This window comes from Psittacula echo, assembly GCF_963264785.1.
Source record: "Psittacula echo genome assembly, chromosome: 1".
Classification (NCBI taxonomy): domain Eukaryota; kingdom Metazoa; phylum Chordata; class Aves; order Psittaciformes; family Psittacidae; genus Psittacula; species Psittacula echo.
This window is the reverse complement of record NC_137735.1, coordinates 82,278,929-82,306,809: the sequence shown is the minus strand read 5'-3', so window position 1 is coordinate 82,306,809 and position 27,881 is coordinate 82,278,929. Positions and strand designations below refer to the sequence as shown.

Genomic DNA, 27,881 nt, shown 5'->3' with positions numbered 1-27,881 from the left:
ATTTCCTTACTCACCCAGGTTATTTCAACATAGCTTTCTTGTGATGCCCTGAAAGCCTTAATTCTTTGTTTGTGCTCTTACAATCTCTGACTGCTCCTTTCTCCTCAGTAACATGACCCTGAGTTGTTACGTGAGCAGTTTCGGGGGTAGCAGTGCTTTTTCTAGTGTTCTTTCACTCTCTTCCTACAACTCTGCCTTTTCCTTCATTAACAGCTGAGCCAGAAATAGGATGAAAGGAGTTGGTGAGGCCACTGTAAGCGTACACCAGTGCAACTTAACTGCTCATCTTCAAGCCTTCTCATCCTTAAGGTCTAGATTTTAGTTTATTTGAACACCAACTTGATTTTTTCTTAAAAAAAAGGGGTGTATCTCAAAGCAAAACTATGTAGTTATTGTTTAATGCACTTCTAGTAATGCAGCAAAGCGTCTGTGGTGTTACTGAACAGCAGGGCTCTAACCTGCACAAAAGTGAGCTTAGAAGACAACCTGTAAAGCTGCATTTATTCAATTCCAGTCCTTCTCAAGGCATCCAAATGGTATCTGAGGTCCAGTTCTGTGTTCATCACCATAAAAATAAAGTACCAGAAGACATCTACTGACCACCATCATTCTCATCAGCCAGCTGACAGGGATACTCTCATTTATACGTCTTCTCCCAAAGTATAGCTATAGCTTTATGCTAAAATCAGTTCTTTGTGGCCTGACAGTTATTCTTTCCATCCCTGCACCTATGTAATGGTACCACAGCAGATGTGAGCAGGCTCACAGGGCTCTACAACAGGCATCCTACGGTCCAACTATGGAGAAATCATAGAATCACAGAGTGGTTCGGGTTGGGAGGGACCATAAAGCTCATCCAGTTCCAATCCCCTGCCATGGGCAGGGACACCTTCCACTAGACCAGGTTGCTCCAAGCCCCGTCCAACCTGGCCTTGAACACTGCCAGGGATGGGATAGCCAAAGCTTCTCTGGGCAACCTGTACCAGAGCCTCACCATCCTCACAGTAAAGAACTTCTTTCTAATGTCATCAATTGCTTCTCATTTGACAATAGGAAAGTGCTGCAGCAGCTACAGCCAGTAAGTCCTATAAACCAGCCTCTCCTGACTTATTTTCTGGTATCTTCCTGGCATCTGAAATCTCTTTAGACAGCCACAGGGCTGCCCTTCTGCTAGGCTGGCAATCAGCTGAAGCAGACCTGCAGCACCAGGAAAGCTCCCAGAGCCCTGGTTTCACATGCACCCCTCTGCCTTGCTTGCACTGAGTGTTCTCAGATCCCAGACAGATTTGTTTTTTATTTCAACAGTGGCAGAATTAATGTGGAGCTGAAGGCTTTTGGAAAATCCTGCCCTGGGTGATGTTTGGAGATGTTCAGTGTGTGCCTGGCTACGGGTGAATGGCGAGTGAGGATGTACTGCCAGGAACACCAATGGGGGGTAACACTAAGCTGGGCTATGAACCCGTAACGAGCTTTGCCAGGAGACTCAAGGAAGTAGAAAAATGGGAAAAGTCTCATGAAAAGGCATGAGTTATTGATTCAACAGGAAGAGAACACTGGAACAATGCTACTCCTGCATGCTGCAGTCAGGGTCACCACCAGAGAAAATATTAAATAAGCATCAAGGATGAAGCCTGGAGAAGTACTACCAGTCCTTCCAGCTTTGGAGGAAACTGGAGATAAGAAAATAATGGTCGATGAGAAACTTAACATGAGCCGGCAGTGTGAGCTCACAGCCCAGAAAGCCAGCCGTATGCTGGGCTGCATCAAAAGGAGCGTGACCAGCAGGACAAAGGAGGTGATCCTGCCCCTCTACTCTGCTCTCGTGAGACCTCACTTGGAGTATTGTGTGCAGTTCTGGTGTCCTCAACATAAAAAGGACATGGAACTGTTGGAACAAGTCCAGAGGAGGGCCATGAGGATGATCAGGGGACTGGAGCACCTCCCGTATGAAGATAGGCTGAGAAAGTTGGGGCTGTTCAGCCTGGAGAAGAGAAGGCTGCATGGAGACCTCATAGCAGCCTTCCAGTATCTGAAGGGTGCTTTTAAGGATGCTGGGGAGGGACTGTTCATTAGGGGCTGTAGTGACAAGGGGTAACGGGTTAAAACTTAAACAAGGGAAGTTCAGGTCAGATATAAGGAGGAAGTTCTTTACTGTAAGGGTGGTGAGGCACTGGAATGGGTTGCCCAAGGAAGTTGTGAATGCTCCATCCTTGGCGGTGTTCAAAGCCAGGTTGGATGAGGCCTTGGGTGACATGGTTTAGTGTGAGGTGTCCCTGCCCATGGGAGGGGGGTTGGAACTAGATGATCTTGAGGTGCTTTCCAACCCTAACTATTCTATGATTCTATAATTCTAAATCCACAATAAATGTTCAACTTTGTAGAACAGGAAGATTCAGATAACAGATTAAGAAGAAGTTCTTCACTATGAGGGTGGTGAGGCTCTGGAACAGGTTGCTCAGAGAAGCTGTGGCTGCCCCATCCCTGGCAGTGTTCAAGGCCAGGTTGGGCAGGGCTTGGAGCAACCTGGTCTAGTGGAAGGTGTCCCTGCCTGTGTAGGGGGTTGGAACTGGATAAGCTTTAAGGTCCCTTCAACTCCAACCAGTCTGGGATTCTATAACAGGTTCTTTGCTCCAATTCACTTTTGCAGTACCACTCACCACTCTCTTAAATCATTTATCAGAGAGGTGATGGGAAAGGTGCAGTCAAGCACTTATGCCCCATTTTGAACCATTCTGTGAAGCAGCTTCAGGAAGATGTGAGTCCTCAGCAGCTCTTGGGAGCAAGGAGGGACGGATAGAGGGCATGCAGCTGGAAGCACTAAATTCACTCCCCCTGTACTCTGCTAAATCGAGCATCATTCCAACCCAGCCACTAATGTTATGTTAAAGGCCACAGCTCTCCAACACTGTGCTTACAGAAAGGTCCAGCAATCTGAAAAGTCACTATTGCCCTAAATGCATTTTAACATTCTGTGATCAGCAGCACTGCTTAAGGTTTGTCAGAAATAAAAGCAATTCCTACGTTCACAGGGATTCTCCTTTTAAGGTTCCTTCCAGCCCAAACCATTCTATGATTCTGTGATTTTGTGAAGGGTGTTTCTTCCTTCCATCTGGAAGCACCTAGCACAACTAAGAGCACAGCTGCCCAGCAACCAAGAGCAAGATGAGAAGGAGCACTTGGCTGAACAAACACACGGATCCTGCCTGGAACACTCTGCAGAGCAGTCTGTAGGCTTGTCTAAGGCAAGAGAATACCCAAGATGAGTGGAAACTCCATTAAATGAGTCATTAGCCGAAGCACCAGAAACACAAAGCTAACCAAAACCCATTAAAATTATATTCAGAGAAGCCCTTTAGCTAGTCACATTACTGTAATGATGCTCCAGTCTTTGCCCAACAGCCTGCAAGGAACATGTAGGCAACATGTAGGCACTGATCTCTGGAAGTGTTCAAGGCCAGGTTGGAGGCAGCTTGGAGCAACCTGGTCTAGTGGAAGGTGTGCCTGCCTGTGGCAGGGGGTTGGAACTGGATGAGCTTTAAGGTCCCTTCCAACCCAAACCATTCTGTGATTTTGATTCTATGATCTCTGGATGAATCTGTTTGCCCTTATGTGTCATGGTCAGATTTGATCACCACTGACCTAAAGAAGAGTAACCAAGCAAAATCCTCTGGTGGTGTGGGCTAGAATTCAGGTACAACACTAAACACAGCTCATCCCTCCTCCAAGTACAGCAAACCCGAGATTCACAATAAACACTGATCATACAGATTACCATCATGAGCTAAACTGCATACGTGGTTCTTTGTGTAACTAAAGTAAGGCTTAATGGTCCCTGATCACAGGGAAAGAGATTCAGTTCCTCAAATTCCTGTTATATCAAAGCTGAGAGCAGCATCAAAGCAAGAAGGGGGTCTTCTAGTCTGGCAGGTGGCTGCCCAAGAGCATGAACTGAGGCTCTGAGAAAGAAACCTCTGAAACCTCTCCACAAGTATAGGGGACAAAGAAGTGAGGGCTGCATTATTTAACAGAGGCCATGTAAGAATTCACTCTACCTTCTGTTTGTGTAGGACTATGTGAGCTCACTTTATCACCATGTCGTATTTCATCATGGGCTTCCCACACTCCAGCACAGGCACACAGAGTTTTTGTGCTTAAGAAAGTCTAATTCTCCAGGAACTGGAACCTGAGTCTCTGTTTTGTTGTATCTGTCTATATATTAGGATTACCATCCCATAAAATATCCCATGAATGCTTACTTCGGGGGATACCTTCAAGGCTCTGTGTTTTGTCTATGCACAGAACTCAGGAATGCTTTAGAGGTGAGCTGCTGATACACTGCAGGAGAAACAAAATCAAACGTGCTCTCTGCGTATATATAAAAAAAAAAAGGCCAAAGTAAATGAAATTCCAGTTAACTGAACTTCCTAGAGGATTTTTCTTCCCTTCAGAAAGGTGGCAGTGATCAGTACTGGAAGACAGTAATTTCCATTTGAGCTCCATGGAGGGGAAAGTAGGTCATCCAGGCTGACAGACCTAAAAATTAGGAATGTCTGCTTGTGACTGCAGGGATGAGGAGACGTTCAGACAGGAAAAACAGCTCCCACCATTAATCACTGGATTTCATTCCACACTGTGGGATCCCACCAGTGCCCTCCCCCTACATTATTCCCCAAGGAAAGGCAGAAGGGTTTCTCTCAACAAGGCCAATTTCATTTTGCACTTGAGAGCTGGCTTTGGCACAGATTCCTGGTTGATATGGAAACACTGGTTTGAATAAACAGTCCTGTCCCATCCCCCCCCCTCCCCAACAGATCAGGAGGGCTTTGTGTCTTTGACTGACTGTATTCATTCAGAGCTCATCTTTGTCCCACAAACAAGCCCTTCAAAAGTGGAGATAAATTCCCCTTGTATCAACGTATTTCTATACTTTCTATATGCTATTTCATCAGGTCAGTAATAACAGGTCCCTGATAAAGCATATTTCCTTTACAAGTCCCCTGTGTTTTACATCTTGAGCATTAAAGAAGTCCCAGTGATTCGGCCATTCAGAGCTGCCAAGGACATTTTTAACAGAGCACGACCAAAGGATTTCTCACAGGAGGAGAGCCAGAAGTGGAAACAGCACTGGGCACTTCCCCAGCTTCATACAGTCCAGCAAACAGGCTGGTAAAGGCTGCACTTGACTCTCCTCAATCCCTTTCGTTCATAGATAAAGATGAAAAAAATAACTTGAAATATTTTCCAATTATTTAGACTACATGAATCAAGAGCTAACTTACAACCATAGACTGGTTTGGGTTGAAAGGGACCTTAAAGCTCATTCAGTTCCAACTCCCTGTCACAGGCAAGGACACCTTTCACTAGACGAGATTGCTCCAAACCCTGTCCAACCTGGCCTTGAACACTGCCGGGAACAGGGCAGCCACAGCTTCTCTGGGCAACCTGTGCCAGGGCCTCACCACCCTCACAGGGAAGAACCTCTGCCTCATGTCTAATCTAAATCTACCCTCTTGTGGAAAATACACATGCCTTTGCTCAACCAGAAGTTCTGGCTCGCTGATCCCTGTGGACACTGCAATAATCCGCCCTGTGTAGGCAAACAATATGGCAACAGCACAGCTGCTTTGGAAAGACTCTGGTGTCCACACACTGTGCTGCCACTGCCTGTAACTAACTCTGCACTATCAAAAGCAACAGTAAACCACTGTCATATCAATTTCCCTTTCCACAGACCACCAGCCATGACAATCATCCTGCCACGAGCAGCCACTGTACACCATCAAGGAAGAGGGCACTGCCTTTTGTCTGTCACAGGCACATCAATCACATCCCAATCGATATTATTGATGCAAACTTTGGATGAGTAATCCACAGTTAAAGATTTTTGCAAAGTTTGTGTTTTGGTAATTGGCCTTTCCTCTTATTTCATCTTGACAATCATTTGCTTTCCATAAATTAAAGGGGAAAAAGAGCAACATGACACTTTTAATTCAGCAGACATTCCAACCTTGCAATTAACCCAGGTCTTCATTACTTTCAGATTTCTAAATCATTTTCTGATTTCACAAAGACTTATTCTGATGGCAAAACTATTTCATCCAGTCTCAAATATAAGGAGGAGAATTACACAAAGCCAATGAATTGTTTGAGTTGGAATGGACCTTAAAGCTCATCCAGTTCCAATCCCCTGCCATGAAAAGGAACACTTTCCACTAGACCAGGTTGCTCCAAGCCCCATACAACCCAGCCTTGAACACTGCCAGGGATGGGGCAGCCACAGCTTCTCTGGGCAACCTGTGCCAGTGCCTCACCAGTCTGGAACAGATCTATCTATCTACCTACCTATCTATCTATGTGTGTGTATGTATATATACAGACAAAATATCTACATATAAAAGCTGTGAAAAATTACTAGTGCAAGGGCTAGTCATATGTAGAGAGCAATGCCAATGGAGAATCTTTTGGAAACCCCAATCCATGAGTACAGCCTGCATGTCTGTGCTCCTTCCTTGTCTTTCAGGCACTGAGCCCCTTCCTCTTCCCCTTCCCCTCCAGTTGATGGCTCTTAGCCCTGGCAGTGATGGAATGGACAGCACATTTTCAGTGGGTCCTTTGGAAAGAGCCCCTGCGTCCTCTGTCCTTCCTTGCCTCCAGCCTTTTCCTAAGTTCATTTTCTTCATGAAAGAGCTTAATGGTTACCCAGTAAGAAGATTAACTCTGGAAAGTGTATTAAGAAGGCAAAAAGTATGAGAGAAACAAAACAAAACAAACGCAAAAGCCAAGTAAATCCAAAGGAAGCATAAAACCACTCCTTCCCTAAGGGAAGGAACCAACCTCCCAATGCTTAATACAGTAAAGAGAGCTGAGAGCTACCATGATTTTAATAAAGCCGTATCTCTTCTTATTACCACTGGCTGTACTCATGCCAATGTGTCTTGGGACTACTGCAAATATTGTCCTTTAAGCTCAGCGCTGTCTAAGTCAGCTTTGTAAGAAAGCCACTGAGCTGAATAGGACGTTTAACCAGGTTCAGCATTCCTGGAGCAAAGTAAAGCCCAGCTCCTTGTTATACAGAAGATTCAGTCACTGGATCCTCTGGAAGAAAAGCCAAGCGTTCTTGTCCTCTCTCACTTCTCTTGATAAGTTATGGGTCCCCTTGTCCCTGAAGGAGGCCAATCCAACTGCCACCACCCCCATCAAGCATTCGCCTTTGAACACCAGCATCTTCTCTGATTTCTCTGGACATAACAGCTACTTGCAAACCTCAGGGAGCGCATCTTCCAAGAGGATTCCCTGATGGATCATCAGGAAAAACCTAAGCCTGACCAGCGCTCTCTTGTACACTCCATTGCCGTGCCTTTGGCTAGATCCCAAGCGGTTTATATTGGTGGGTGCTGTGCAGAAGCACCCATCTCACCCAAGTGCTGCCATGGCACAGATGTATGAAAGCAGAAAGGCATCTAACCTAGCTTAAGTCTCATCACAGAGCTGCCTGTGTTAGCAGGGCTTATTCTGCAGCTAGCGAGGCAGCTGTCCAAGAGGCAACCAGCTCACCTGAAACCTGAGCGACTCCACAATTCCAGCTCTCCACAGGTACTGAAAAATGAGCTCAGGAGACCAGGCTCCACACAACAGGCACACATCTCAAAGGAGTGCCTGGGTTTGAAGGGATCAAACTGGGGTTTTGCCTTTGTAGCTGAGGTCCCAGCTGCTTACTGCTCTGTAATGGGGTTATCTAAAAAACACCAACCACAAGCCAATCCACCCCAAAGCAACCTGGCCCAGGTGACCACACTTAAGCACTACTGCCAGTAACAAGCCAGCTCCAGGACAAGAAATAAATGGCCAAAAGTGCATTAGATAGCACCCCAGCATACCCCACACTTCTGCACAGAGCATTCCTTCTCTCAGGGTGTCCTCTTCTGACCTTCTCCCAGGGTGTCCTCTTCTGACCTTCTCCAGGCTTGTTTTGTTGCTTCTAACCTCAAAGGCTATCCTTGGAAACCACTGCTTGTTGTAAACATGGAACTGAATGGAAATAAATCAGTATTCACTAGTGGTGAGGCAGCTGCAGTATGCCAAGAGATCTGCTCCTGGGTTAGGCTCCACAGAGAATGATCCCAAGCAAAGAATTACCAGGGTTATACAATGGAAGACATCCGTTTTCAGCTTGGACTTTACAATATCAAGGGGAAAGGAGCAGGGAAGCTGCAGGTGGATGCCCAGGACCTGCCTGGTCTTTTTCCAAAGGCATGGAAGAGATCATCTCAGCATGGACAAAGTACAATATAACTGGGGCTGGACGCTCATAGTTGGGTAAGAAGACTTTCCCAGGTAGGCTGGAAGTATTGAAGAATATTGCTGCTTCAAAACATTAAAGCTATTTCCAGCTCGATGAGTGTATAGAGCAAGAGCTGTCCTATGGCATGGTCTTGGGTCCTCTCCACATTGTCATGTGGGTGACAACCACAAATCCTGCCCTGCCTAATTAAAAAAGAGAGCGCTTGAGGTCATGCTGCAACTACAAAGCACTGGCCACCAGCACTGCTCCACAAAGAGACAGAGACAGAAAAAGAAATACAAGGGTAAAATCTTCTGAGGAGCACATTTCACAGCATGAAGAGAGTGCATCCAGAACCTCTAATTTTCCTTAGGTGTAAGACACACTTAGGTGTCTTTCTGCTCACTAAGAAGCTCATGGAACACAGCTCAAAGGAGTATTCTAGCTATAACATTGCCACGCTGCTAATCACAAAATTCCAATAAGCATTAGGGATCCAATTAGCATAAAGACTGCAGAACTGAAAATCAAGGTAGGCAGGAAAGTTATTGAAGGTACATGGAAGTTTGTTCAAAGCCTTTCTTCCTTTAAGACACAGGCACACATCACTCCCCTTTATCTTCGCCAAAAACAGTGACTGATGAAAAGAGCTTAGGTTCCCAATCTGGCTCCAAGCAACTGTTCTAAACTGACTTCAGCCTGTCGCAGCTCTTATGCACACACAAATACATAAATAAAAATTGGGATAACCTCTTTCTCCAGCAGACTCATACCTCACTGCATGGCCTCGTTAACTGTCAAGCTTCCAGATGGGATACCAAAATAACGAAAGCCAGTCACTCTGCTGTCAAGGCAAGAAAATCTGTTCTCTTTCCAGCTCCTGTTGTAAAATGATGGATTATTCCCTTGCCTTCTGTGTGGCATGCTAAATTCTGCTCATGAAAGCTGCCAGGCATCCCCACAGTTTCACAAACTTTATCAAGACAGGAGTTTCAGTCAATCAATAACAAAAACTGAGATCTAAGCTTTGAAAGGCGCACAGTACAAGGGTTCCATTGTGCAAAGTTCATCAGCAGGACATGGGCTAATTAACTAGGGTTTGGAAGCAGTTAGTTTTCAAGCAATGGTTTTCACTACAAACAATCAGGCATTATCTACATTTGAAGTTAAAAACTTTTGAGCACACTTCCAAACTGGATTTATTAACAGATTTCACTATTAGTACTACTAAACCAGCTATTCTTATACCCAGTTTTACTGTGTCCAGAGACATTTCGGCAGGTGGGGCAACTGGGAGGGTTTGCACTACAAAGCCTGCTGCAAGATTCAGACCCAGTTTTCTGTTAGTCTAACTATAAGACTCCAATTATAAGGGGATTAAAATATAAAATATAAAAATATTAAATATAGCAGGCTTTTCAATGAAAGAAAATAAAAAAGCTATTTTACCATCCTATTCCTTCCCCAGGTCTGGCTTCATATCTTAAAGGAAATGTGTATTTTGCACAACCAACCAACTAATACAGATTCATGCTACAACTCTGACTGGAACACACATTGCCCTCTTCTCTTTCCACAGAAATATATCTATTTATATACATATATACCTTTTTTAAAAAATATTTAATTACTCTTAACTCACTTTTCTATATTGATTTTGTTGCCATGTTCCTGTAAGGCACTTAGAGAAGATTGCAACCAGCCACCATTTGAAGGATTAGAGTCATTCTCAGCTGGCCAGCACTAATGTGTACCTAAATAATTTCCCAAATTAACTCTCATTTGCATTCAGAATAAATATGGGACTACAGAACGCTGAAAGACAAGTGGAAAAAAAGAGATTCTCCAAAAGAAACAGCCACTCTTTGAGAATAACCCACTTTTTGAACCCAGACAAAGGTTTTCTTGAAATTTGCACAGAGACCTCATTCAGGCACCAGTTTTCTAAGAGCTGAAATAAACTCAATATCACTCCTCAGACTCCTCAACTCTCCTGGAGTGCTGCTGGGCCTGTGCAGAGCCTTGTTGTAACCTCTGAAGACTCTCTTCTCAGCAGGAAGAGGATCTAAAATACATCACTATCTGGCTATTTTCCCTCCTTTCTCATGGGTATTGGCAAGATGCCATGTAAGTGGTGTCTCTTACTTCAGGCCTTGCAAGAGTTTAACCTGCTGTTTTCAAGGGCTGGTGCTTAAAAGGTGGAGGATCCAGCCACAGGGCTTGGAAATACTCAACTCACCTTGTTCACCCTCTTCTTCTGCTTCAGGTTCATGGTACAGAGCCTCTTTCCCCCACATCCAGCTCCTAACCAATACACATCACCATGTGAAGGCTGCATATGAAGCTTACCTGATCCTTCTCAGGCTTGTCAGAGATGTCATTCAGACTGGTGGAAGTCAGGTTTCTGTGAGCCATGGCTGGGCTGCCTGTAAGAACAATGTCAACACCAATTAAAGCACCTATTTCAATCCGGTCAGGAGAACACAGAGGCTCAGGCTACAGCAACACCTTTCCTTGCACCAGGGAGGTTGATTTGGGGAATTTAAGACCCTGAGAGGCTGCTTTCTGTGACTTTATGTGGCACGTGGGAGATCAAGATGCTAACCCATTGTGATTTCTGACTTGCACATTCCCATGACTCTTCGGAACAGCAAAAGAGTCTAAGGATTTTCCATAATTCCTGCCTGTGGAAGAAGCAGCAAAGCAGCAACCAGCTGCTGATACTGATGCTGCTAGGTCATCCAGGACTCACCCACAAAGATGTCCCTCCACCAGACTGGCATTCTTATGGCACTCTAACCTACAAATCCATCACCTCAGCTCTCCTATGTAGATGGCATCTGCCCTCCATTCCTTATCATTCCAGACTCAACAGTGAGCATGTCTTGGCAGCTCTTGGTCCTTTGGAACAGCCCACACCAAAAATCTACCTCTCTTCAAGTAAGCTCATGAACCTTACTGGTTAAAACAACATGTGGACCACACTGACAGGCCAAAAGTCACCACCTCGTGATGCCAGATAACCCAGAGAGATGAACACACCCCAGAGACAAGGAGTTGAAGTAGCTCAGCAACATTCCTTCTTCAAAGACCAACTGCTCGTCTGTAAACCTGACACACTGGCATTCAAGCACTGCAGAACAGCTAGTAAGGAGCTGCTTACTCCCTTATGGACAAACTAATCCTACTCACTGTTGTGTTCTCAGATACTGCTAGCAGAACACATGGAAATAGTTCTAAAGAACTGGGAAAAGTGCCCTGTAATTTCAGAATTTAGTTTTACAATCCCACAGTCAAAACTGGAGAAACCCCCAAATGGCCATAACTGTACAAGAATAAAAATAATTTCATGATAATGATGCTGATAATGATGCTTCAGGGATGGATACAGAACCATAAACCACAGTGTCACTATGAACTTTTTTAATTACTCTGCAACTTTCCCATTTCCCACTCAAGCTTGCAGGAACCAGAAGCACATCAACAGGAGCTGTTCTCACAGAGATTCTGACTGTGGGCATAGCCTGGAAAGACAGAAAGTACTCAAGAAGAAATGGCCCTGAGGTGTTTCCCAACTTTGGCTATGTTTTGAGATAATATTGATTAAACTTCAGCTTTGATATTCACATCGAAATGAAGATCCAAAATAAGGAGTGGGAAGAAAAAGATCTGGACTCTCAGAGTTGGGTTTTCTGTACAATATACTCAGCATTTGCAGAGACAGACTTAAAGCATTCTTTCTTATGAGCTACTAGGAATCATGATATATCTGCTGCATGTTACTGCCACATCCAGCAATCACAACATAGCAGAAGCCAAGCACAATTAAATAAATTAGATATTCCAAAAAGGGGATCCCCAGCTTTTCCTCTTGCTGCTGTTAATACAAGCCAGCAATCTCTACAAAGGTTTTGACCAATGTGTTTACTCATAGAGTGAGGAATGTCACTTGGAAAACTGGTTAAGGCTACATATATTAGTAACCATCCTCCTAATTAATTATTAGCAAGCCAGACTTAGAAATGTCTACAAATTCTGATTGAATGCTTGATAGGAATCTGTAGGTAGGAGATAAACACACCAAGAAAACAGAAAGAAGTGATCAGACTTGCTCACGTACGTGGTATCTGCTACATTGTGAAGACATTACTTTGTTCATAACACCCTCCTTGATATGAGTATTTAATAAGTATTTCTATGTTTTAGTAAGTATTTCTATTTGATAAAAGGCAAAGCTGGACCCAAAAAAAAAAACAAACGCCCAAACCACCCAAAAATCAACCCAGGTTATCGTAATCCTGAAGCCCACTATTGAAACCTGGGGCTCCTTTGTCTTGTATGGTGTACTTACCTGGCTTTTAAAGGTTGCACTGCCAATTCTGGGAAATCTTTGACAAGTTTATCATGTACCCATAAATGAAAAGGAAAGATTGAAACTCGATGCAGAGATGCACATGGCTGCTTTGCAAATCTGAGCCAATAATACCAAATAAAGAAACAGAGAAGTACTTGGATAATTGGTGTCATGCAGCTCGGTCAGGCAAAGCAAAGTTCCTGCCAGTTTCTATCACCTGTGGGCTACTGAGTGTGAGAAATTAAACATCTCTGGTGGAGTTACACTGATCTGGACAGGTTCATCGGCCTGCTAATACTGGAGGGCTGCTCTCAAAGCTGGGTGTCCCACCCTTGGTATCTCTCCCAGGCCAGCTCACGGGATGAAGAGACAGAATGGCAGAGATGGATTTCCACGTGGTCAAGCCTTACCATAGGAACTCTGAGTCTTGGCATAGCTAATGACCAAGAAGGAACTAAGTGTGGCTTCCATAAAGCCTTGAACAAGGGCAGAAAATACTAATGATTCTATTTTATATAGTTGTTTAATGCTGTTTCAATGTGGTTTATTCAGAAGATCTATATTATCTAGCTGTAGAGAAAGGCACCTGCTGAAGGTATCCCTTCATTTTCTTCAGACTGCTCTGGTGGTTTTCCAAATTTCTAGGTCCAGTTCTGGAATAAACAGACTAAAATCAGGATCCACACCTTTCAGAGCTGATATTTTTCCAGATTACAACATTTATTTGCTCTGTTTATTAGATGTCCAAGGCTGGATGTTTCTAGGATATAATTACCCTTCTTCCTAGAGGAAGCAGCTAATGACCACCACCTCTTGCTAGCAGCCTCCTACCCACATTGTGATCAACACAACTCCATCAAACTCACAGCAGCTCTTCTTGAGGCATCTCACATTTATTCCAGACCTGGACAGACCCATGTGCCAAAACTTGTCTGTCTTTTCCAGTTTTACCCCTTGATTTCATAAACACCACACTTCCCTACAAACACGACCCTGACAGTACTCTAAAACCATCACAGATACAGCAGCAGTACCACTACCAGGCTGAAGAAGGACAACGCACAGAGCTTCAAGTGGGGGACATCAGACAAAACCCTGCATGACAAGAAGCACAAACCTCTGGGGAGAAGGTTCTTAAGAAACACATTTTTGTCACAGAGAGTTTTGGATGGGGAATATCCCATAAATCCCTCACTGGAAATTCAGTGCTGCTCTGATATTTTCTCTGTTTCAATCAGCGACAGAGCTCCTAGCAGGAAGGAAGACCTGAGCCTGAGAAGAAAGCATGCCTGCACCCACACTCCGCTGAGAGCTATCCCCACACAGAGCTGTGAGCATGCTGGCCATAGCTCCAGCTTCTTGGCACAATGCACAGACCTCATTCACTCCCTTTTTCCACCGTCAGACTGGCCTTGCATGAAGAGATCTGAGCACCAGAACTTTACAAGGTACTCCTTGTTCTCTGGAGGTAGAAAGCATCTCATAATCCCAATTTAAATAGGGCTCTCAAAAGCTGAAATGATTTGTATCTCCATCTCCTTGCAAGAAATTCTACACTTAGTGCTGACAGCCAAAACCTCTTGAGCACATAAGATGACTGTTCTCCCCTGAAGTTTGGTGTTGTGCGTATCATCTTTTTAAGATGACGTGCAAGGTCCTCAAGTTCAGACTAGTCCCACGCAGCACTGACTCTGATGATCTCTAGAACACAGACAGGAAACCACAAGCTTCACCTTTTCGCAGCCTTGTTGACCTAAGGAACTTTACAGTAGCCCAGTCTGCATTTAGATGTGTTCCCCAAATCCTTGAATTTATCTTGATTGCCAAGCCAGAAAAATGCTGCTGGAGATGCAAGATGCAACATGCGTAACGCTGGGTTTCTCAACACCACAGCCCTAACCTGTACAGCCTAAATCTCTTCTGACTCAGGTTCCTAATGGTTGTGGACCTCTGAAGACCCAACGCCAGGAAGGACATGTCCAACACTCTTTTTTTGTTATGTTTTTACAGCAAGCCTGCTCATTAGAGCAATCCTCTACAGCAGACTTAGCCATTTGGAGGTTACAGTGACCCAAGGCAGTCTCAGACTCTGGGGGAAAACTAGCAATTCAACATATGAGAGATATCTGAGAGAGGGGGAAAAACCAACCTGAAAAACTTGGGGAGTCCTTGGGTGAGCAGCTTCTCTGAACCGAGAAGAAATATGGGAGATGAAGGCTCCAAGAACCCTGAACAAATCAATGGAGTAAAAAGTTTCTGCTGCCAAAAGCTCATCCAGACTTCAGCACGCGATGCTCATCCTTACGCAGTTTGCTAATGAGGGACAATTTCCCAATTTTTGCCCAGTTTACATTACTGTCTCTCTGGCAAAGGCAATGTGAGGCTCTCCTTGGCTGAGCTTGGTCAAGTACTGGTAGAAGCAGTGAGGCAGACAGTCCAAACCTCTCCATGTTATTAAGCTCCATCCCTGGCACTGTTCAAGGCCAGGTTGGATAGCGCTTGGAGCAACCTGGTCTAGTGAAAGGTGTCCCTGACCATGGCAGGGAGTTGGACCTGAATGAGCTTTAAGGTCCCTTCAAACACAAACCATTCTAAGATATGATTCTGTGATCAGGGAACCTGGTTTTGTGTTTCATTTATATGGAAATTAAAACATTTAAGCTCACTGCATTTATAATACTGCACTGGTGGCAAAATTCCTGAAGCACTTTTAAGACCCAAAGGATAGTCCAATAGATGAACGAAATGCCCCTTCATGACTGAGGAAGAAGACCACCATCTGAAGGGGAGCGAGGCTAACCTACCCATTTCATCCCAGACGAAGGAATAAAGGCAAACCAGAGTGAAACAGAGGGAGGGAACAGTGGGGATAACAGACAGAGCAGCAGCCAACCCATACGGAACACTGTTAATGCAGCAGCAAGCGTTAGGAGGGCGGCTGGTGTGGGTTACCCCTTCCTCTTCCTCACATCTCCCCCATCCCACCCATGTGCCCTCACCCTCACCCAGGACTTACTGAGCCATCCCACGCTGGGGCTGCGCTGCACCCGGATTCCATCATCCGCCGTGCGGGTTGCGAGGCAGGGCACGGAGCTCTCGAGCGGGCTGCGTGCTTGTGTGGTGCAAGCAGGAGGCAGCAGCAGCCAAGAGGAGGAAGAGAGCAAAGTTGAACAGTTAAAGGAAAAAAACAGGAAACAAGGCAAGAGAGAAAGGCTCAAGCAATTGCAGAAGCAAGGCAGGTAGGATATCGAGTGTTGGGACCACCGCAATTACATGCAACTGCACCTTTTCGCATGGGTTGGTGACCAAAGTGGTAAGCCTGTTCATTTGGAGCACATCTCCTCTGTAGCTCCACCTTCCAGTGTTCAGTTGGCAGATCTGGAGCCTGTTTTCCATCACTGGTGTCTAAAATTCAGGCATCTTAGAAGTAGATTTCAAGCAATTGAAGAAGGCAGCTGCCATGCTGTTGTGCTGGGCAGTCCCAAGCTGCAGTGTGGTCAAACACACAGCTTTTTAGGCAAAAAAAATCAGGTCACATCCCTGTAGGAGCCAACTTGTAGCACCCTGACCACAAACATACCTAGGCATGCCAATTCAGGCTTGGAAATGCATACCTTAGTCTGCAAGGCTTCAAATAATCAAACAGCAGAATATACTGGTGGGTTTTTTTCAAGAGTTCATTTCTGACTTAAACTGGTATTATCCAGCTGACACCATCGTTCAAACTCTCTAAAGGGACTGAGGATGCAGTTTGTATGAAAAAAAAAAAAAAAAAGAATAAAGCTGAACTCTAATGTAAAATAAAAACCTTATAGAAAAGTTTTCATCTGAACTATCCTGCTCACAGTGCACCAGCCAAGGTGGTGCAGATAAACGAAGTTGATTTAACTCAATGGTTTACAAACTACTCTGTCAGCAGAGTGAAAATAAATCCTGTTCATGGGGCGAATCAGGAAAGGACTAAAGAGCTCTTGGAAAGCCAGTCCACAAAACAAGACACACCAAAAACCTGTCAAAAAACCGTGCAGGAGTTTCACTGAAATGTAAAATCCTAATGGCCTTGTTGAACGCTTCATACAGCTCAACTTCCCATCAGTGAAAGAAACAGGAAGCAGTGGTGTCTTTGTAAGATAGTTTTGAGTTATTACTTGGTAGACTTTGTCTGCTTGGATTTTTGATAATCATCTTCTTCCTGCTGAATGGGCAGCAGAGGAGTGCTTTGATTTACCCTCCTCCATCCCAGGTCACACAAGAAACTACCATCATCTGCCCAGTTTCTTTCCCAAGAGGAAAAGGACTTCGGAGAAAACATCCTCCCACAAGTAAGTATCAATCTTTATGATGCAGTGGTGAACAAAAGACATTCAGACCACACCTTGGCCATGCAAAAATAAACACAATACCAAAGCAGGAGTTTGTACAAGCTTATCATGAAGGTAAGAAAGGCACAAAAAGTATTAGAGCCCATAAGACTTTGTTATTCCAGCACTCTGAAATCATGAATACAGGCACCTCAGTATCTTTGGGGACCATGGCTCAGGGGCTATTTCAGATCTAACAACTACTTTTGAAGAAATCTGTCATTATTTAATTTGGGATTTAAGCCTAACTGCTCTGAAAAAACAAACAATGCAGGAAAATTATGGGCAGAATCCATGCTAATGACATTATGCTAAAGTGATTCCCAAATAGATGTTTTAGGAAGTAGATACCTACCAAAAGCAGAGGTTCCAAATCAATTGTGATTGCCCAGTAAAAGCCAGTAGGTTGCATAATATTTTTACACATAACCTATAGCAGGGTCTGATTCAGCTTCAGTAGAGATGTTTCATTAGAGGGCTGACAAGAAACCTGGAGAGGGACTTTCTATAAGAGCCTGTAGGAACAGGACAAGGGGGAATGGCTTTAAACTGACAGAGGTGAGATTCAGATTAGACATTAGGAGAGGAAGTTTTCCCCTGGAGAGTGGTGAGGCCCAGGCACAGGTTGCCCAGAGAAGCTGTGGCTGCCCCATCCCTGGCTGTGTTCAAGGCCAGGTTGGACGGGGCTTGGAGCAACCTGGTCTAGTGGAAGGTGTCCCTGCCCGTGGCAGGGGGTTGGAACTGGATGACCTTAAGGTCCTTTCCAACACAAACCATTCTATGATTAACAACCCTTAATCAACACACAATAACCATGTCCATTAAAAGAACATGCAATATACATCAATGTATTTTGTGGATGAACTAGAGACTGGAAGTTCTCACTTTTACCTGGTGGCAGGTGAGTAGTGGTGAAAGTTGTGGTGATGCTGAAATGAAAGGTAGACACTGAAAGGAAACACCTACCTGGAAGGCAACTCAAGGGAAATTAAGGAGTGCTTGGGGCTGATGGCACTCATTACTGTGATGAGCCATGCTGAGAGAGCTGCACTGCTGTGGCCTCGTTAAAGTTTTATCTGTCTGAAGGACAAATTGTGCCTTTACAAGCACGAGAGGCACTCATTGAATTCCAGGGAGTGCGGGATAACTGGATCAAATATATGCTGAAGGTACTTTTTCACTGAAGTTTAAATAATAAATAACAGCAACAACTATACATGAAGTGGTTTTCCCTTTGTATGCAAGTCCCTTCCTTCAGTCTGGAAGCACTCAGACTGTCATAGAACACAATGCATTACATATTACGGTAACAAACATCCCAGGTGGGGAGACAGACGCAAAGCAACATGAGCACCTCTGCTCTGGAGACAAGCTGAGAGAGCTGGGCTTGTTCAGCCTGGAGAAGAGAAGGCTCCAGGGAGACCTTAGAGCAGCTTCCAGTGCCTAAAGGGGCTGACAAGAAACCTGGAGAGGAACTTTGGACAAGGGCCTGTAGTGACAGGACAAGGGAGAAAGGCTTTAAACTGACAGAGGGGAGATTTAGATTAGACATTAAGAAGTTCTCCCCTGTGAGGGCAGTGAGACACTGGCACAGGTTGCCCAGAGAAGCTGTGGCTGCCTCATCCCTGTCAGTGTTCAAGGCCAGGTTGGACGGGGCTTGGAGCAACCTGGTCTAGTGGAAGGTGTTCCTGCCTGTGGCAGGCAGTTGAAACTGGATGAGCTTTATGCTCCCTTCCAACCCAAACCAGTCTGGTATTCTATGATAGAAGTGGCTGAAGGTCAGCCACTGGGCTAAGTAGAGCCAGGAAAGAATTTCTGGACAATCAGTTCAACTGATACAGAACCTGCACAGCCCCTTTGAACAAGAAAAAAGAATTCATGAAAAACAAAGTCATTTAAGATCTGAATAAAGGATGCCCTTACCCATGGAAAATAGCAGGAGCTGGAGTGAGAACTTAAACAAATGCCCTTTGTCAGCGTTATCCTTCCCAGGATAAGCATGCTATTTATTATTTCCTCTTTAACCAGCCCTGAAAGCCCAGCTCCCTACAGCATACATGAAGGGCTTACAGTCCAATGTCTAGTTAAATAACACACAGAGTGATTTACCTTCCAACTCCTTACGTAAGCTTTACATTTTCTTTAACACTTGAGGTTTTGATGGCTCCTCAAGGACTGACTTTAACTGCAAAAGGAAGAATTCAACATCTTCCATCCGCACACAAGGTGACTGAAGCACCTGAGTGATGTGTGCTAAAGACATGTCAATCCTATATTTTGCCTCCCTTACAGCATGGGATCCTTCTCCTCAAAGCAAATCTGTCTATCTTTTCATAGGTCTGGAATGAGTCATGGAGGTGGTAACTGATACTAACAGACACCACCACAAATAACACGTGTTTTACCTGCAACAGCCATGTCTTTCTTTTAACAAAAAGCAGATTCCTCCCATGCAAACAGGGGGGACACACTAGAAAGACCCAAAGTATGTGCTGGAAAGAACGTGGTTTCTTAATCCTGACTGAAAACAAACACAAATTACTTGCTGGGTGCCCAGTGCCGATATGACTGAGGACATTCCCTTGATTCATGTTGTTTAGTCTTTGCGTTATTCACTTAATCACTGTATTATTGAGGCACTCATACATGACATCAAGAGCAGTAAATATTCTTCACATGCACATACACACCTGATGCAAAAGCAAAGGATGATTAAAGCAGGAAATATTGATAGAGTATGATAATAGGTTAGGGAGAAACATTAGGGCAAGTTTTAGAAGCAGAAGCTAGAGGCTAAGAGGCCTTACATGTAGCAATAAGAAAACAATTTGCTTACTTTAATTTCTTTTCTTCATTTATTTTAAAATGGCAACTTGCAGAGAAATTCCCAGACTCCAGCAGGAGGCAGGTGACAGAACTCTAAGATGTGACAGTAGGCTCAAAACCTCCTCTTTTTGGATTACCACAAGTGAGAAGGCTGCAAATCTTCATACATGGTTAAGTCCAGAGCCAATGCCAAGGCCTCTATAGCTGTCTGCATACACACACATACACACACACATTTCAAGGCACCACTACAAACATGACACTACCTATTACAGTGTTTTTAGGAAAAAAGAGACATATATTCACAACATACACCACAAAACGATATTAGGATGAATGAAGCAAGATGGGAATCAGCTTTACCCACACTGGACAACAATTGTATGGCAATAAAGTGCAAGCTAGATGATACTATCACCTAATTTTTGACTAAGAGGGCCATTGACACCATCTGTTATGGAAATTGAGCACGCATGAGAGCTTCATCTCTACCCAAACATTTCAGATGATTGGCCTTTTAGTTTCAAGGCATTGTTGGACTTATTTGTAAATCTCTCTTTCCTATCATTGTTCCTACACCACCTCCTACGTATCAGCTGACAGACAGAGCATCTCTCTGTCTTTTCCTGTGCCTCCTGCCTGCCACATCCCCTCCTCTCCCTCTCAGTCCAGTGAAGATAGGGTTAGAGCAACGTGCCACGGCCAAAGCAGCCTTCCAGAGCCCACCACTGACATGTCGTCAGTATGGGTCTCACTACGTTAGAAAAGCATTGTCAAGGCAATGTGGTTAGTTGTTGGCAGGCAGGTTTGGTGGGTTGCTTTGAAAGGGAAGGCCATAGCCAGGTAGCCTCTGCATTACCATTATCAGGGTTGGAAAACATCCTACTTGCACTGGAGACGGTCTTCCCGATGTCAGCCAGAGAGCGCAGGTTGGATTTCTTGGTCTGGTGCCGGTGCTTCCTGAGCAGCGTATAGGTGACTTTGTCCTTCAGTTCTGATTTCAAAAGCCCCGTCTCGATCTGATTGTCAACGATCATTTCTGTTGCAAGTGAGGGAGAGTACAATTAATCACAGAGCACAGAACTTGACGCATCAAGAGTGTGCAGCAGGAGAGAGAGGGATCATTTCCATCCTATCTTATCGAAGACCTTCCTTCCCATCTCAAAACCGACACTAGGTTTTGCCATTTTATTTTTAATGGGAATCTCCTCCAAACATTTCTTTTAAAATGGAACATGAATATTTCCATCCAGCAAAACCCATCAGTCACCAACATGCTCCATCCCTGGCAGTGTTCGAGCTCAGGCTGGAGCAACCTTGAGCAACCTGGTCTACTGGAAGCTGTCCCTGCCTGTGGCAGTGGGTTGGAACTAGATGAGCTTTAAGGTCCCCTCCACGACATAACTCAAACCATCCTGTGATTCTATGATTTTATGGGCCTATTGCACTGAGACTCCTCTCTTTTCATACACACCACTGAGCCTATCTGAAATCACCTGTACCCAGGATAAGATGGTTCATGGTTAAGAAAGGGAATCTCCTCTGACCCTGTGTTCTTTTGTGAAGAAGCTACAACTACATTGCAAGTTTCAGTAGGGTCCCAAAAATAACATGGTAAAACTTCTATTGGATTCAACAAGGCTGAGTTCACCTCACAGGCCCCCAATAAAACCTAATCTAATGACAGGAACAAGTCCTGGACATGAGGAACTAATTAAATCACTCACTCTCAGAACTGAAGTAAAATGATGGCAACTACAAAAGGCAGAACTTGCTCCAGTTGTCACAGGATGCATTATGTGGCTTTGCCTTGAACTGAATCACCAGAGAAAAAGGCTTCCAGGCCACTGCAAACCCATTCACTTCCCATCAATTCTCTCCTTTCTGCTCCCCTATCCCAACGAAGAAACCAAAAAAAAAGGTAGCCAGATTTATTAAGAATCTCTATTGTGCACTAAATCTCACATTAAGTTGTTCCCTTGATTACTTCAGTTGACTTGCTGTTCCCCAAAGGCAAGTGGCAGCTCCGATTTGTCTACTGGTAACTTTTATTTGTGCTAATAATAAAAGTTACAGGGAAGGGGAGGTAGAACAAGCATCACATTTGCCTCCTCAGTGAGTCAGGATGCCATCCTCTATGTGCTGCCCAAGAATTAATGCCTCTTCAGATCACAGAGGGGGAAGGCCTAATTCTTCCACCCAGACTCAGAGAAGGATGATTATATGCATGTAGGTACCATTACACAAAATGTTTGGCAAAAGGTTTATTTCTGTAAAGTGACAATTTCCTGTAAGCTATTTTTATTAGTGATTTTGGAATACTTCCTTCAGAAGGACACGTCTTTCTTCATCCAGTTTAACTCTCTCCATCCAGCATGTATTTCTTTCCTTCTGTGCTTCTGATAGAACACAAATCAACAAAGAGAGCTCTTGGAGTTTTTCTTTCCTGCGTGTCACTACAGGACACCAACCAAGTGGTGATGACTAAATAATTCTGGAAACCAAGTCTGCAGGCTTCTTGAAGATCCCCATCTGTATGATTAAGGATCTGGCCCACCAAAACTACCTCACTCAGGACAATGTCACAGCAACAGCAGCCACTGGGATCACCTGGAAATTAGATTCAAGTGTTGAAGAAGGATATTGAAGATGACACCTCAAAGTGACTTCAAAAAGGAATTTAATGTTTGAGGGGTAAAGTTTTGGCCCGCTGACACCATCTGAAGTTTTATGCCGAAGCTGAATGTGCTTCAGAAGCAGCAGGTTTTTTGGGGTGGAGTTTTCTTCTATTTCTAATCTTTGCAAAGCTATGCATGTGGATACACGGGCACACAAATAAAATAAGGTCAATGTCACCAGAAGCATCGACAGAACTAAGCTCAAAGCCCCACAGATAACATCAAAGGCAGCTTTTGTACAACTAGTACAACACCTGACCAGACAATTTCATGCTAAGACACTTCTGAGCCTGCTTACTGAGATTATAATTCAAAGCACTGAGTTTTGTGGGGGGTTTATTTCATTTTGTTTTCTACGCCTCTTCACACAATGGTTTCCAAATTCAGTGTTTTGGTCATATGTACCTCCACTGGATAATTCATTTTTAAAATACATTTCCGTATGTCTTCTTGCACATCAGCAGGAACATGGAACATCTCTCAGCAATGTCATCAAGTGTCATCCCAGGCCACGGCTTTTTTGGCTGCAAAAAAGCTGCCATCACATTCAGCAGGGTGAAGCAGCAGCAGGTACTGTAGCTGCTCATCACCCTTCTTTGCTGGAGAGAGTACCCCATCCCAGAGCCTCTAGTGGACCACCCAGGAACCTCATCCAAAGCAGCCTATGGGCTGACCACGTGGCTGAAACTGCAGTTGTCCTGCACCTGCCAGATATCCCTGTCCTGAGAGAGGCGGCCTTCCACATGATAGGTTTCTGATAAGGAACATAAATTCAGTCAATGTGTGCTATTCCTTTCACACACACCTAGTGAGATCTTAGGATACCTGCTTCAGGATCCAAATGATTCTACAGAATCACCAAAAAAGCAGTTCAAAGTAAGCACTGGTTAGCACTGAAATTGACTCTTTTACTCTTCTTCCTGAATTGAAAATAACTCTTTTCATTTATCTGTTATCCTTCTCCAGGTAATTTCTAGTTGTGCCTGTTATTCCTTGGAGGATTATTTATTTTTCCTCTTTTACTAAAAAAGAAGTGCTTTTTTATTAAAACCATCAGTGAAATCATCATCAGGGTTAACAGAAACTTGTCAGGAAGAGCTGAGAAAAAGAGCCAAGGCAGCTTTACTTACCCACCACCTGAGGGAGAGAAGAAGCCTCCATATCCAGCATTATCGAGCCTTTCTCTATACACGTCCGTAACTCAAACAAGCTGTGCAGGGACAAGGTGGCCACATGAGGTTTGCTCCATCGCTCCCCACCTTGTTCCACCTTCTCCTCAAACTTGATCCACCTACAAGAGGGCAGAGCAACAAGCATTAGAGCTGTTGGCTCCATGCAGACACGCATGTCTGAAAGAAGCAAGATGATTGTTGTATGTGGACAATTTCAATGCACATGTTTTCCCACACATCCATGACCAAGTTGCAAGGGCTTAATGGATTGGTATGTGTCAGCTGAGCTTGTAAACAATGGCAAATGGGAGGTAAAACTCATTATCTTCAGTAGCTTTCATCAAGACTTGAGCTAATACACTTTAGTTGATGTCTGCTCCAGCCAAGGGTTCACAGGCAGCTTCAGCAATGCAGTGGAGACCTGGTCATTCCCTCCCCAGTCCCTAACCTGACATTGCATCAAACCCACCATGACAACACAGCCACTGCTTTGCTAGCCCCAGCGGAGCAAAAGGTGAGTAACTACACTCACATTTGGGTAATCTCCAGAGAGAAGAGCTGAGCAGCACAGCTCCACAAAAAACAATTGTAAGGGGGAATATCAGCAATTTCTGGAAATAAATTACAGAATCACAGAATCCTCCAAGGATTTTCTGGTCCAGCCTTTCTTGGCAAAGCATGACCTAGACTAGATATCCCAGGTAATAATAAGGTAATGATAAGGTGACTTGTATTTGTGTATTCAAATCCAGAGAAGGAAATCTTAACATTACAGCAGAGAAGAGGAGCCCACCCCGGCCAAATCTGAAGATGTTCTCAGCAGAACAACTGAACCACCACAGGAAAGGACACAAAATGAAAGGGCTTGCTCTTTCACTCTCCTCCCTAGCTGTTGTTTAATGATTTAACAAAGCAGGTATGGAAAAGAAAACCCAAACCAGAAAGACCATCTCTAGTTGAAGATTAGAGCAAAGGTTAAATCCTGTTCTGTGCAAAATACTCTTTACACCCCCAAAAGCATGTCCTAACAGCAGGCAAGCAGGAGGTGTCATTTGCCTGGGGGCTGCAGCCCACCTCTGCCTCCAGCCTTGACTCTGCCCTTGACCTGCAGGGTCTGCACGGGAGAGCTCCAGGATGGATCAGTCACACTGGCACAGGTTGCTCAGAGAAGCTGTGGATGCCCCACCCTTGGCAGTGCTCAAGGCCAGGCTGGACGGAGCTTTGAGCAACCTGGTCTAGTGGAAGGTGCCCATGGTAGGGGGTTGGAACTGGATGACCTTAAGGTCCCTTCCAACCCAAACCAGTCTGTGATCCCATGATTTCACGTGGCTCGTGCCAGTGTTGAGATGTTATTTCAATGTATGTGGGAAATCAAAATTCCCCTGACTAATATTAAGGGGATTATTAAGACAAAAAGCACACAGGTAAAGGCAAGGAAGCTTGTCAACTGCTGCCAAAGAATATTATTAACAGCAAATGACACTGTATTTAATCCTGAAACATGTATTGAGGATTAATCAATTACACTTTTCAACTGCAATAATCTCTTTTAGAGAACTTTTTTTTTAAAGATTTTTTTAACTCAATCTGAAAGACTGAATTTAATCTCAGATTTGTAAGGTTCTAGGTAGTTCACCAAACTGAGGTACTTCCTAAGACAGCTCTGGGACCTGGGCAGCTGCAAAGCCAAGGATTTCAAAGACCTATATATTTAGTGTGATCAAGATGCAGACACCTCGCAACAGCATAAAGGCTGGACGCTAGCAAGTGTTTGTATTGTCAGTGAAAGTCTATCACAACTATCAATATTTGCCTTCTGTTTGTTTTTCTCACTATAATCCCCAACACAAACACAATAAACCACATGTGAGCTTGCAAACCTGCCTGGGCTACAGCTTCAGTCCCTATACTACCTCTTTTCCCTGGGAGCATTCAAGATCCTTCATGCCCATGGGAAACCCTCTCCAGCAAGGAGCCTTCCAAACACCCTGAGGCACCTTTAGGTTCCTAAGTCCCCTCTGCAGCCCTGGTGGGCACCATCTCCTGTGCAAACCAACAGGAGTGCTCAGCCCAGCAAAGCTGTCCGTGTGGCTTTCCTATGTTTAACACAACGCCTTGGTCTTCATGGATTATTTTTGTTAAATCTGCTCCTGCAGAACAGCTCTCACACAAGTGGAACTTTGCAGGGTCAGCAGTTCTGAGGTTGTGAATATAGACTTGTACAGCTCTCAGCTTGGTTTCCCAAGAGTTGCAGGCAATGCTATCTGCATCCCAGCAGCAATGCACTGTGTCAGGGCGAAAGATTATCTCCTCTGTTACTTGAGAAAACAAACCATCAAATTACCTTCCTCATCTTTACCCTGCTCTGTGCTTGACATCTCCATGCTCTTCCTACCTGCCAGCTGTACTTCACTCCAACAGCTGATAAACACTCCTGTGACCACATGAGAGAAGCAGGAAGGTACGACTCAAAACACACATGTTCTGCTATGCTTCTGGGGCCTGGAAATGCTGCTGATGGCTCTAGCAAGGCTCTTATGGCTGTGGGGACTTCTGACTTCAGGTACTGATCAGCATCACCAAGGCTTGGGAGAAATATCTGCCACAAGTACACTTGGTTTCCTCCAGAATAACACCCTGAATAATCAGAATAAAGGTATGTCAGGGAGCCGATGGCACAACTGGTGTCCATTCTGAGAAGACAGCTAGTGTCTCTGCTAACCCAGAGGCAGGAGGCATCTTAGTTTTATTTGTAAATCTTCAAAAAGTATTGCCTAAAAGGTGTGTTACTATTATAATGTGTAAAAGGTTTGTTAATATTATGTATCAAAGGGCAAAGGATATAAATGCACTGCCTTATAGAGCTTATATATGAAAAAAACAGCATCACAGAATCATAGAATCACAGAATGGTTTCTGTTGGAAGGGACCTTAAATCTCAAAGTTTCAATCCCCTGAGGGACACCTTCCACTAGACCAAGTTGCTCCAAGGCCCATCCAACCTGGCCTTGAACACTGCCAGGGATAGGGCAGCCACAGCTTCTCTGGGCAACTTGTGCCAGTTCCTCACCACCCTCAGAGGGGAGAATTCCTTCTTTATATCCAATCTAAATCTCCCCTGTCAGTTTAATGCCATTTCCCCTTGTCCTGTCCTTGTCGAAAAGCCCTTGTCGAAAGCCCCTCTCCAGGTTTCTTGTGGCCCCTTTAGGCACTGGAAGCTGCTCTAACTTCTTCCTGGAGCCTTTTCTTCTCCAGGCTGAACAAGCTCACCTCTCTCAGCCTGTCTTCACAGGAGAGGTGCTCCCACTCTCTGATGATCCACCATCCCACAGACCTTTCCTTTCTCTTCTCTGTAATCTCATGATCTTTCAAAAATGACATTCCCCACATTATGGCAGACACATCTAGGTCCCCAAGTGTACTGTACTGAACTCTCAAATCAGACTGGTGGCCTCCAGCTGCTTCAGGTCTTTTCCTGCTTCACTCTGTAGCCTGTAACTATCACTGAGATGTAGACATTCACGTTAGTGCAAGAACTTATCCATCCTCACCAGATATATTGATTATGAGTACCAACAAAACAAACAAGGAGCACTCGGCGACCCTAAATCTTCAGGTTACCTTTTAACAGCAACAAACCTTCCCTTTTACTGCTCTGTTTCTGATGTGTTGACTGGGATTTGATGTGAAACCCAGTGTACACTGAGTATATTTCTCTAAGACAGCCCTTTATCGTGAACCGTGGCCCAACACCATGATGAGCTAAGAGGCAACAGGACCACACAAAGGAATAGAACATCCTCGAGCCCCGGCCATGGGCTGATCGTACCTACCACTAGAAATGTTACCGTGTGCAGAGGGACAACTCCAGCCTGTTTATATGGCAGCTGTAACACAGACAGCTGAACTCAGATGGATCAAGGACCATGACTGGCAATGAATCAAGAGCAAGGATCTGCAACTCAAGGTCCCCTCTGGAAACACCTTTTAATCAGTACCTTTAAGGTTCTGGCTAGAAATTTTCCATGACATGTATCAGTTATTTTTCTACTGACCCAAACAGCTCTGCAATGGATAGCATCATTTGCTAAACCCTTTTAATATAAACACTCTTTCCTGACAGCTTCCATGCTCTCCCAAGTCTTGGATTCAAGGGCTGCAGTGAGCTCTCCTGCCCTGGTACATCCGGCAGCAGGAGCTGCTCAGTAG

General features: G+C 44.5%; 1 protein-coding gene across 1 annotated transcript in view; it reads right to left on the bottom strand.

The window, feature by feature from the left end:
* The window catches only part of SLC4A4 (solute carrier family 4 member 4), a gene marked incomplete at its 3' end in the record, with an annotated part of 170,440 nt that overhangs the window by 48,387 nt on the left and 94,172 nt on the right, over positions 1 to 27,881 (bottom strand). The window contains exons 5-7 of the mRNA XM_080625712.1: positions 23,631 to 23,791; positions 20,682 to 20,861; positions 10,631 to 10,707 (exon numbers count right to left, since the gene is read on the bottom strand). Of these exons, the coding sequence (XP_080481838.1) occupies positions 10,631 to 10,707; positions 20,682 to 20,861; positions 23,631 to 23,791 (418 nt within the window). The remainder of the gene's footprint in view (positions 1 to 10,630; positions 10,708 to 20,681; positions 20,862 to 23,630; positions 23,792 to 27,881) is intronic.